Source organism: Vicia villosa, linkage group LG3, assembly GCF_029867415.1.
Source record: "Vicia villosa cultivar HV-30 ecotype Madison, WI linkage group LG3, Vvil1.0, whole genome shotgun sequence".
NCBI classification, from domain to species: Eukaryota; Viridiplantae; Streptophyta; class Magnoliopsida; order Fabales; family Fabaceae; genus Vicia; species Vicia villosa.
Window position 1 is genome coordinate 78,529,170 of NC_081182.1, and position 13,481 is coordinate 78,542,650.

Here is a 13,481-nt window from a genome sequence, read left to right on the forward strand (position 1 = left end):
CCTAGACGTAGATGAGCTGATTGCCAGTGACAAGTCTAGACTCCTTAAAAAAGAAGAAACAGAGTCATTATCACTACTAGAACCAGAGGTGTTCTCATAACTTCTATACATTCCTAATTTGAGGAGCCTATAGTCGATTATTGCATCGACTTGCTTGGCGTTGTTCATGCAGTGTTCATACAATTTCATAAGTTCCCTAGAGTATGAAGGTTTACTAACATTACCCCTCTCATCTAACTCCCTAATAATCGTCATCTCTTAACAAAGAAGGTTGAAGAAAGAAAGGGAGAAAGTTATACCTATTATAGAGGAAGAAGATGAAGATAAGCTTGAGAAATTTTGAATGCAACTTGACCTACTAGAGTGAAAATTTTAGAATAACGTGGATAAAAATGGACCGATGGTCTCTTTTTATATGGTCTGAAACCTATGTTACATAGGTAATGATTTCCTTATGTACACATTAATGGTTACAAAATGAACTGTCATATGTCTTGCGTCCTGCTGACACGTCTGAGTGAACCAATAGTCCCATGCAGTCTTGACTTCTAAGATATATCTATCATAAGAGACATTTAATGCCACACGTGCTGCCATAGGTGACGCTTGAGGAACTTGCCACATGCTTCACTTGAGGGACCTGTCCTAAGATTTGCTTGAAGGACTCATCTTGTGCTTCGCTTCAGGGGATCGCCTCATGTTTCACTTAAGGAATTCGCGAAATTTTAGGATGACGATATGCTAGAATTAAATAACGTCGTCCTTTCCCAGGTCTCGTGGTTGAAGAACTGGTGGACTGAAATGAGTCTGAGCGCCCGATGTGAGGAGGTCTCCCAAAACATATGATGAGCCACCCGATAGGACTTGAGTCTGAAATCCATGAGCCCTTACTTGTCAAATGCAGTTTATGAGGTGTATGAGAAATAATAGTCAAATAAAGCCAATCAATGAGGGAAGCCATTTTTCCCATGATTCAAGAAAAAATTAGTTTTCTCCACTCCCACGTTTCTGATGAGGAAAGTTGGGGAAATCGTTTGCTAGCCAAACCCATAAAATCTCTATAAATGTCCTAACTTCTGAGACCAAAATAAATACACACAAATTCTATAAAAAATAGTCTTTCGCAATTTCTACTGAGCAATGTTTTTCTCTGAACTATTATAGTTAAAATACAATGCATTTTGATTAATTTTACTTTTCTTTAAAAATTATTTATATTCCATTAATTCGCACTACGTTTTAAAGTTTGTAGTTAAAAAAACTGGATGTTATACCTTGAATCTTATTCATTAGTTAAGAGAAACTCTTATTACACCCCTTGGATATCTCACACACCAACTTCCGTGGACGTACCTCCGGAATCACATTTTTTGTTTAACATTGTTTTGTTCTGTAGATGTATATACGGAAGCTTCCGTAGATGCATCTACGAAAGCATTTGATGTTATATTCGCGCCTGACTCTTTATCTCCCCCATTCTTCACTTTCTCATTTCCAAACTATCAAACTCTCTCAACCTCAAAAACCAAACTTCCACCGAAGTTGTTTTCTTCTTCTCGAGTTCGGCCGATAACATCAACATCAACTACCAACACATTCCAACAAGTTCCAAACTCCATTTAATCAATAAGTTTTCGACATTTTTGAGTTAGTTTATAGTTTTTGTAATAGAGATTGAATTCGATATTTAGGTGTAAAAATGATTGAGTAGTGTAAGAAATATGATTTAGAGATAATGTAGGTCCTGTTTCATGTGTAAAATGGACGATCAATCCATTAAAATGAGGGTTTTTAACCCTCTGCAACAGTGACCAGACGCCATTGTTGTGTTTTGGAGGTTTCAGAACCTTTCGTAGATGCATCTACGGAAGAATGGAACGTTGAGTCATTCCGTAGATGCACTTACGGAAGAAACCCATTTTTTGAAACTAGATTACCGACCCGTGCTCTGCACGGGTATGTTAGAAATAATTTTTTAATAATAGTTGATATTTATTTGTTATTTGCATAAAAATTATTTTATAGATCATATAGATTATATTGCAATTATACTATTAATTATTTAGAATGTATAAATTAGAAGAAAGAAAAATTAAGTAACTAAAGAATATTATTAAATATTTTTTTAAACTACATTTGATATTGTATCTATATCTTCACATTCATCTTTAGTCACCAATATCTTCAACCTATTTTTTGAAGTAACCCGTCATATGGTAACATTTAAACTTTTTATTAACTTTTTAAGAATTAATAATAATATATTCAGCTAACACTATTAAAAATAATAATATTATAATAATAAGAATATTATAAACTTCAAATAAGATATTTAAAATTTAAATTTCATAAAAATAGTATGAATTTTTTTAAAAATTAATAAAATAAAAACTCATAGAAATAAAAATATTTTGGGATTTAAATTTACAAAAATATATATGAATATTATTTAATCTTTTGATTTATAATAAATAGTTAAGACAAATTTAATATATATATATATATATATATATATATATATATATATATATATATATATATATATATATATATATATATATATATATATATATATATATATATATATATATATATATATATATATATATATTAAATTTAATGATATTAAATTTCCATTCTAATTGCAATTTTTTATAAATACGACTGTTGTAACTTAATCATTAATAGCAAATAAGTAACGACTCTAATACTAATAGCAAAAGTATAACAACTCTAATAATGATTGTTAATAGGTTTTAGAATATGAGAAGTGTAACAATAAATAATGAACTATAAAATTTTAAAGAAATTAAATATAATAATACCCATATACTAATAATTAATAATGTAATTTCTTATAGTGTTAATATTTAAAAGAAGTGAATAAAATAAAAATGTGAGCTATAAGTGTCGTTAATAAAAGTAATATATTTATTATTTATATTAGTTATATTGTATCTCATCATTGTTTAAATATAAGGATATTTAAAATGAGATAATAGTCTTTAGTATTTAAATCAATTATTTTCATGAAAATGATATTATAATTGTCTTCATCAAAATTAAACCTGCAATGCCAAAAATATACTATATCAAGCAAGAAACATTATCACAATCACAAACTTTCGGAATCAAAATAGAGTAAAGTTGTAGAGAAGAAAAATGGTTAATAATCAAATAAAGAATGAATTGTATTTTATATCATATTTTAGAATTAATACACGAACCATCTAATATGCACATAAGAATCAATATAATTAATAATTGCCTTTTTTTCAATAATAATTTTTCTTAACATATCAATTACTTTTGACATTTTATACAAAGTAATATTGATACACCAATAAAAAGTTTCTTAAGTAGTATTAGTTTGACTTTTAATAGCGTTCCATTACTTATTTGTTGTTATTTATTTATTTTAAAGCATTAACGATCTACTTAGATCAGTACAAGCTGAATACATTTGGAAACAATAGAGTTATGAAACATATCACATCCAAACTCTAATTCAACTTTTTTAGTTTTTCCTAAATTATGAGCTTCCACATTACAAAGCCTACTAATAAAATTAAAATTCAAAATTTCACATAAGAGCTCCACACTCATGAATAATATCCTCAACGCATCTGTTTGGACTTTTATGCTTTGTTATTTTTCATTGACAACTGAAGACATCATTTGATTCCTAGAGTTTCAGTCAGGCTAGAGTCAATAGTAACGGTCTCTTACTTGCAAGATTCCAATACAATTTCATGTTAAACAATCTTATAACATAACTCCAATTTGTGAAACTATCCCTGTTACACCCTACAACATTAGTTATGAAGTTAATATTAAATAAAATAATAAGAGAAATAGAAAGACATTATTTCTAAAATAAATAACAGAAGGCAGAGGAAATTAGAGAAAAAAAAGTAAAAGTTCTTATATGAATATATCTATTTATTATTCATCGGCTCCATGGAACCTCGCCATAAAACTGTTTATTTTCTTTCATCTTCCACACCCATAAATAGATAAAAATGAAGAAATTGTCTTAACTTGTAAGACAGCTACATCCTTGAACAAATATTGGTTGAATCTATGGTATAGATCCTAATGTCATTTATAATTGTTATACAAATTCAACATCCTTGTACGTGAAAAATGGAGTGCAATCAGGAAAGGTGGAAAAAATGGATGATAAATTTTAATGTTTGTCTTTGGTTTAGTTTGTATGCTATGCTATAAAGGGACTGAGATATCCTTTATATATTAGTTATTGAAATTATGGAATTAAATCATATTAATGAGTTTTTTTAAGTGAGGCGAGTAAACTGTAACTGCTACACTAAATTAATATTAATGGTAGATTGGGGAATATAATGAGTTTACGTTATACTACTATAAAATAGGTGGAGAATTAAAATTGCAATAAAGTCTTTTCATTTTATTTGATATACCATCTTCAAGTAATCAAAAAATTAAAAGAATTAGGATTTTCCCTAGAGTTGTTATCATGAAAATTTAATTAAAATATTTTTAAATTATACATTAAAAACAATTATATTTTCAAAATAACTAACAATAATAAAAAATAAAAAAATTTATATTTTTTAAATTTGAGAAAATATTACTATGTAATTATTATTAATATTTTATTTATTTAGAAATCAAAAGATCATATTTATTTTGAGAAAATAATATCAATTTTTGAAAAGAGACAATTGTATTGACTCTATTCAATTTTTAGAACTAATTAGTTATAAAAAATGAGCTACTGAAATCATGAAATTTAAAATACAAAATATTTATAATTTATAATTTGAGAAAATATCACTATGTAATTATTATTTATTAAGAAATCAAGAGATCATATTTATTGAGAAAAATATATCTATTCTTGAAAAGAGACAATATGATTGAATGGTAACCGAAAGAGACAATATGATTGAATAATTATATTTTCTCATTATTATTATTATATCATTATTATATTTTTTCATTATTATTATTATTATATCATTTTTAATTGATTGAATAGTAACTGAAAGAGTTATAATTTGATGACTTATAACCAATTAATTTTTTCATCATATTAATATTTTAATGCATATTAGATAGAGAGTTAAAGAGAGGGGTAAAAAATACTGAGATTTACAATTTCATTACAATATTGAATTATTAATTAAATATATATTTTATTATATTTTTTAACTTATATTTTAGAAACGATAAATATATATTAAATTTGTATTTAGATTTTTTTTATTTCTTTTTGATTATAAATTATTTTATATAAAATATTTATTTATATACTTTATGAATAATATATATTAAAATTGTATTCATGTTTTTTTTATTTTCTACTATTACAAAATAGATAAATAATTAAATTTTTTATAAATCAAATTATTTTTAATCGTGGTAGCTAAATATTATATTATAATTTATTATTTATATTATTATTTTTAACAGTGATGCTGAATATTATATTATTATTAATAATATTATTTAATTTATAATCATAATTATTATGTTTATTATTATTATCATTACTATTATTTTGATTATTATTATTTTGTTTATTATTAATATTGTTATTATTATTATTATTATTTTATTTTTATATATTTATAATAATATAAATAATAAATTATAATATAAATATTATTTATATTTTTAACAATAATAATATAAATAATAAATTATTTTTAATATAAATATATACATATAAAAAAAAATTATCTAATGTTTTTATACTTTATAATTAGAATATATTTGAGAGTTACAAAATACTAAATAATAAAATATTATTAAAAATATAAACATTAAAATACATACACATAAAAGTTTTTTATGTAATATTTTTATATTTTATAATCGGAATATATTTGAGAGTTACAAAATATTAAATAATAAAATACAGTTATTTATTAGATGAGTAATTTGAAAGAATTTGAGTTTATGTAAAAATTAATTTGTTGTTCATTAAAAATTAAATATTATTATTATTATTATTATTATTATTTTAATTATTAATATTATGTCAATTCAATAACTAATAGATTTCAGATTGTGGCAATAAATATATATTACTTATTATTTATATTATTATTATTATTATTATTATTATTAATGGTATTATTATTATTATTATTATTATTATTATTATTATTATTATATTTATTCTTAATGTAGGGTTAAATTAGTAAAGTTAAAATTAGGGTGTGAGGTCAAATTTGTAAAATTAGTATTAGGGTTTGGGCTTAGAGTTGCTATCAGGTTGACATGTGGCTAGGGTTGCCATCATGACAACCTTGCATTTATATATATTAAGATTAAGATTAAGATGTAAGGTACTTCCGTAGATGCATCTACAGAAGGTTCTAATATTTTATTCTTTCTTTTTCTTGTTATAACTACCTAGTAACATACTCGATTTTATTAAATCACAATGGATATATTATGACCGACCATCCAGATCGCATTATACATGGGAGGACTACACATCATGCATCTGTGCGGCGTGAACGGATGTGTGTAGTATCACAGGTGACAGATGTAGCCACCGTTTCAGGTGATGTACCTGCTACACCCGTTCCAGCGGGGCCTTCTCCATCCATTCCAATCGAGTGACCTTCTCCATCCGTTCCAGTTGAGAGGCCTTCTCCATTAGGGATGTCAATGGGGCGAGGCGGGGCGGGGGACACTTCCTCATCTTTTTCCCCGCCATCAAATTCATTCCCCGTCCCCGTCCCCGATCCGCGTCACGGGGTATTTCTATCCCCACCCCCGTTCCCGCGGGGATCCCCGTAGATCCTACATTTATTCATTAATATTTTATTTTTTTAAATGTCTATATTTTCTATAAAAATAAAATGCACAACGAATTCACATATTTATTCTGGTATTAAAAAATACTAATATTTAACATTTATTATTTTTTTATTAAAAATATTAATGGGACACAAAATAATAATATATTTTTTTATAAATTTCTATAAAATTCAACAACATGAATTATAATACTTTTTAAAGTAACAATATGCCCAAACAACAAAAAAGTCCAACAACATAAATATGCTTAAAAAACTATAATTCATCAAAACGAATAAGGGATAATTGTAAAATTTAGCATCATGAGTATGCTTGAAAAGCTAAAAAATACTTCATAATAAGTCAACTAAAAGCAAAAGTCTACATATCTCTATTTGCTCAATTGAGAACACACATAAAGTAGAAATATCAAAATACTTAAAACAAAGTTACATATAAATAAACTAAAATATTAAGCAAAATATCCAAACAAGTAATGATAAATCATGTCTCTCTTTCCAACTTCTCCTTGCAAGGTCTTCTTCCTCATTCCACAATTAGATACAGCTTTCTTTTTCCTACGAAAAGTAAACCATCAATAATTATATCTACTTACAAAATACTTTAAAAACTAAAAGGTAATCAGCACTAATATGTAAATTACCTTATTATCATCATCATCATCATCCATATCTTCATCCACACATTTGAATTGAGTCAACGTTTTTGAGTAACCTAAGAAACAAATAGCTAAATTAAAATTTAAAAAACCATTACAATTAATCTTGTAAAAGATAAAAATATATTACCTTTTATATCTTTTCGGATCCAATCTTGAGTGCACATCAAAGCCTCTAAAGTGTCTTCCTTCAACCTACTACGTTGTTGACTTAAAACACGACCACTAGTACTAAAGGCGGACTCTGAAGCAACAGTAGAGATAGAAATTGCTAAAAAGTCCCTTGCAATATTTTGAAAAGTTAGAAATTTCGAACCATTTTGTTTCCACCATCCTAGGATGTCAAAATATTTATTTATTTATTTATCAAGCAATACACCATCTTCCAAGTAGGAAATAAATTCTAACTTGACATTTGTAGTTGAAGTATTTTCCATCGCATATTCCGAATAAGCCTCCTCCCAATCTTGACTTGTGACATCAATGTCATCTACCAATGTTGATGCACCAACTTCACTACTTGTAGAAACCATATCATCATTTGGTTGATACTTCAACTAAATCTTCACACATTTGTATTACCTTTTCCAATTCTTTGGGAGCATTATCCCCATACATAAGTGGGAAGAAGTAATTCAACAATGTTATTTTATATCTAGGATCCAAAACAGCCCCTATTGCCATCACCCCATTAATCAAACTCCAATATTTGTCAAACTTCACTATCATACTTCTTGTCATACTTTGTATAGTATCACTAGAAGAATCTTGCCACTTTTTTTAAAGCTAATCTTATTTGACAAACTTTGGGAAAATAAATGTTTGATGTTGGATACTTAGTACCCGAGAACAACTCAGTGACACTAAAAAACAATTTCAACTTGTCACAAATTTCTCTTGCCATTTTCCAATCTTCTTCACTTGGTGCACACTTATATTGGGAATCACGACGTTGTTTTAAACGTTTAAAAACTTGTTCGTAAGGCAATGCAGAAGCAAGCATTAAATAAATAGAGTTCCATCTTGTTCTACAATCTTGTGCAAGCTTCTTTTCATAAGTCATGTTCAACTGATTACAAGTTTCTTTAAATGTATCCTCCCTATTTGGTGTTGCTACCCAAAAACCGACACTTTCCCTAATCTTTTCAATTGAACTAGAAATTGTTTGCATGCCATATTTCACTATCAAGTTTAATATGTGGGCGCAACAATGCATATGAAACAATTTCCCTTTTAAAACAAAAGAAGAAGGTGCATCTTATCAATCAAATGGTCAATCAGAGCATCATTAGTTCTACAATTATCAACGGTTAATGTTGACAATTTTCTATCAATATTTCAATCCATCAAACAATCTACCAAAAAATCACAAATGACCTCAGCAGTATGTGACGTAGGGAGATAAATGAACCTAAGAATAAATTATAGTAAATATCACATAAAATAATTATACTATAATAATAATAATAAAAATGGAAGGGAGAAGTTACCTAATGTTTCGATTATGCAAAATCCAATTTTCATCAATGTAATGAGTTGTAACAAACATATATCCTTTGTTCTGATTGCTAGCAGTCCACATATCAGTAGTTATTGCAATGCGGCTTTTATTCTTTGCAAGTATTTTAATTTGCTTTGAATTCTCACTTTCATACAACTTCATTATATCATTCTTCATGGTGTTGCGAAAAACTATCTTGAACAAAGGTTGAAGAGAATGGCTATAATTTCTAAAACCAATATGGTTAATTATCATGATGGGATATTCATGCAATATAATCATCTTTGCGAGTTCATTCCTAGAAACATCTTGATTAAATGTATAATTTTCAACCACAAATGATTCCTGTCTGTTTCTGGATTTATTTCTGTCACTTTAAGCATGGCTTGTTTTGGACCTCTCTATGTGCGTTTTGGACATATGCTAATGTTTAGTACCATTTTTTGTATCACCACCAAGTTTCTTATCACAAGATTTGCATATAGCCTTCCAAAGGCCTCCTATTTTTTGCCTTTTAAAATAGGGCCAAGCATATGATTTTAATCCCCTTTTATTAGGACTTGTAGTGGGTTCAAGTTCAACAGGAGCTTCAGGATCTTGATTTTCTATATTTATTTCATTTGGAGTAGATTGAACTTCCTGTGTGAGTGAAACTCCATTACTTTCTATAAGAACTTCATTCCTTTCCCAAGCAACATTAGGACCATTAGATGATTGAAATTCATCAACCATTTTTTTTACCAAAAACCTGACACACAAACACAAATTTTAAAAGTCTACATGGAAGTAAAACAAAAATAATAAATATATGAAAAAATAATAAATAAATGAAATAGTAAATACATGAAATCCACATAAAAAATGATTAATAAAAAAATCTTATATTTCTAAATATATAATGCATTACACATATTTCTAAATGTATTAAGTATATTTCTAAATATATGATGCCTTATTTACTGTAACTTTTCATCTAGTTACTTTTTAAAATTTTAAGTTTTTTAGTATATCACTTAGAAATAATAACATATATCAATTAATTATATATATCACATTGATAATACATAAGATTATCAATCCACCTTATATTTACGTATATATAAAATTAATGGCTTTGGTCTTATAATTAGAAATATAAGATATTCAATTTTTTTTTTATGGGTGATAGCATGATATTTTTTGTTTAATTTAAAAAACTAAATTATAGCGTGATATATTAATAAAAAATAAAAAAGTATATTTTAATATTTTTTAAGGAAAAACTGATGACATTATTTTAATTACAAATGCATAGTATAGTTAAAAAATGAACACAAAAATATTCAAAAGGAGATAAAAATGAGTAATTTTTTGATTATTTTATATTTTTTTATATGCAAATGATTTGATAACTCTAAAATCTTTAAACAATTTAATTTTACGTTAGTCAAAACAATCTACTTTTTCCTATAAGAAATTACATGATCAGGTTTATGAGAATCAAGGAGAAACAATCTACTTTTTCCTATAAACAATAATATGAACAGATTTATGAGAATCAAGTAGAAACAATCTATTTTTTTCCTATAAATAATTACATGAACAAATTTGTGATAATCAAACCTTATTGATAAAATTGTAAGAGCTGTGAATAATGAAAGCACACCAAACAGAGGAGATGATGGACGGTGGTGAGCCTTGGCACTGGCAGCGAAGATGGAATTGGAAGAGGAAGATGAATGGAGATTTGACGGCAGAAGAAAAAAAGGAGTCTAACTTCTTGAGACTCTAAGTGTCTGGCAGAAGAAAATGAAACGCTTCAACTTTTTTTAGGGTCTAATATTTACATTTCTCTCTCTTAATAAATACATGAATATTTATTTATTTTTAAAAATAAACATAAAGGAAATGACTAAAAAACCTAATCTAAAATATATATTAAATTAACTATATTAAAATAATAGGCGGGGCAATGTCCCCGCAGGGCGGAGGATGTATTTCCCGTCTCCGTCCCTGAAATGCTCTCGGGGGGATTTTTCTCCCCATCCCCGCCTCCGCGGGGAAAAATTCCCCATCTTTGGGGCCCCGAACAGGGAATTCCTCGCGGGAATCCCCATTAACAGGTCCAAACTGACATCCATATTCTCCGTCTAACACTACATCACAAAGGACTCAGGATGATGCTCAGGGTTCCTCACACATGCCCTCCGACCATAGACGTCGACGAGGCAGTTCTTCTACTTCTGTGCATGTGCCAGTGACAGCCAATGCAAGATCTTCGGTGCCATTTAATGAGCTGCACGAGGATGATTCGACGCCGGAGCCTGTCTGGTACTCGGGAGGTTAGTCATTCAGATCATTCAACTAGGCATATTTGGGAGAGGGAGGTAAATTTTCTCTGGTTATTACTTTTATTTTTTTCTTAAATTTATTGACTTTGCTTATTAATAACAAGGTTTTTTTTTGGAAAATTTCAGGAGAGGGATCCCTAGAGATTCTACAACCACGACCAAAAGATTGCCGCTCTTGCGTAGTTTGACGAGTCGTGGTTCTGGGATGTACTCGTAACTTCTGGGTTAGGGGACCTCTGCACGATAGGCTTCCAGACGATCTATAACGAGATGCTGATGCCATTTGCAGAGAGGTAGCATCTAGAGACCTCATCCTTTCATCTTCCTCACGGTGAGATTACCATCACCCTAGACGACATTGCATGCCTCCTACATCTACCTATCAAGGGTACCTTCCTTAGTCACGGTAGGCTGACGAAGGAGGAAGTGATGGAGATGCTGATTGAGGAGCTAGGGAATGATCCTGCTGATGCGCTTGAGGAGGTGGAGAGGACCCGCGGGGCGCACGTGAGGTTTCGCACCTTGCAACAGATATATGATATGAAACTTCTTGCGGCACATCAGGCTGCTAGTGATGAGGCAGAGGTGGATATACACAGAGAGCGGGTGCTGAGATGTTATTTACTATATTTTGTAGGCACTCAGCTCTTTGTGGACACGAGCTCGACGTACACAAACGTTGTTTACCTGACGTACTTATCGGGCATCACACGTGTCCATGAGTACAATTTGGGAGCGGCTACACTAGCACACACCTACCACAGACTCAGAGAGGGATGCATGTGGAAAACAATGATTGTGGTTGGCAGCTGTACCCTCTTAGTGGTAACAATCTTGTATCCTATTACATTTTCTCAAAGCTAACTATATATTTGTGATGGTATGTTTGATCATCGTGTTTTTTTCAGGGTTGGATACTACAACACTACCCTAACATTATTGGTTGGGGAGAGGTGTCGGGTTACACTAAGGACATGCCGCGTGCCAGAGCCTTCGCCCCCTCAGAGGGAACCAGGTACCAGAGCCTTACAGGCGATGTCTTCACCGCATGGTTGCTGAGGACATCCACTACGACTGCTACGCTGATCACTGTGAGACGATTCCATTTGATGAGATCGCACTATATTCTAGATGGTTAGATGCCAGTTCGACCATCATTGTTCGTTATCTTCCGGAGCGCGTCATGTGTTAGTTAGGCTACCAGTAGACGATACTTCACCCCCTTCTGACTCCACTCCTATCGCCATGACCCGTCGACATCTAGATGAGGTCTTTGTAGACTAGGAGCACCACATGGTTCTTGCCGAGGTTCGGGCGACCATAACAGAGAGGGGCTGGAGTTGCCTCGAGGGGTACATTACTTGGTACTACAGAGTGTCATACCCATACATGCTTCCCACTACACCTGGATCACCGCCCAGACCTGCCCACGAGGAGATTTTGCGCACTCATCAGGCTCAGATGGACCACACTCATAATGTTCTTCCTCCGTGTCGTGAGATAGCTGACATGGCGTGGGCAGACATTGCCGACGGTTTATTCCCTGAGGCGTCTGTTGGCTTGCGTCTAGTGGAGGGTATCATTAGGGTGATTGAGAAGGCATTTTTGTACCTTATAAACCGTGCCAAGACAAGTGGGGCACTCGACGATAGAGGTAGAGTAGCCAACAGACGGCGTAGTGGACGCTGAGACGGAGGCGGGGCCAAAGGCAGCGGAGAGGCACAAGATGATTTCCGACACACACAGTAGTGATGTATATGATTTATTTGATATATGTAGTTTAATTTCATTTATGTACGAGGTTTTGATTTATATATTCGACATTATTGACCGACGATTGATACAATTTATTTTTTTGGTGTACTATTTACTATTGCCTTTAAATTGCATTACTTTAATTTACTGTAATTAGGTTTTCCATTGTTGTTATAAAAGATGAGTTTTAGAGTGAAATGTATGTCATTTGAAAATATTGCAGACTATTCCGTAGATGCATCTACGAAACACTTTGTTTTAACATGTTCCGTAGATGTACCTACAGAAAGAAATAAATTTAAAAAAAAAATACTTTCAAATGTGCATCTATAAAATATAGGAGGCATAATTAAAATTTTGTTAGGTGACAAAGAGATTAAGAGGGTAAATTGAGATTTTGTCTTAATTAAATTTTTGC

General features: G+C 30.2%; 1 protein-coding gene and 1 pseudogene across 1 annotated transcript; one reads left to right on the forward strand and one right to left on the reverse strand.

The window, feature by feature from the left end:
- Window positions 1–7,355: 7,355 nt before the first annotated feature.
- Window positions 7,356–9,710, reverse strand: LOC131658383 (uncharacterized; annotated as a pseudogene).
- A 2,027-nt stretch (window positions 9,711–11,737) lies between these two features.
- Window positions 11,738–12,500, forward strand: LOC131658384 (uncharacterized). The gene is made up of 3 exons (XM_058927683.1): window positions 11,738–12,133; window positions 12,217–12,323; window positions 12,440–12,500. Exons 1-3 carry the CDS (start codon window positions 11,738–11,740, stop codon window positions 12,498–12,500), a joined length of 564 nt encoding a protein of 187 aa, XP_058783666.1.
- The last annotated feature ends 981 nt before the right edge of the window (window positions 12,501–13,481 follow it).

What these genes read in the sequence shown, in the direction of transcription:
- LOC131658384 (XM_058927683.1), top strand. Translation starts at nt 11,738, where the DNA reads ATGGAGATGCTGATTGAGGAGCTAGGGAATGATCCTGCTGATGCGCTT. An exon ending in GCAGCTGTACCCTCTTAGTG is followed by an intron (nt 12,134 to 12,216) that starts GTAACAATCTTG and finishes TGTTTTTTTCAG; the next exon opens with GGTTGGATACTACAACACTA. An exon ending in GCCCCCTCAGAGGGAACCAG is followed by an intron (nt 12,324 to 12,439) that starts GTACCAGAGCCT and finishes ACTATATTCTAG; the next exon opens with ATGGTTAGATGCCAGTTCGA.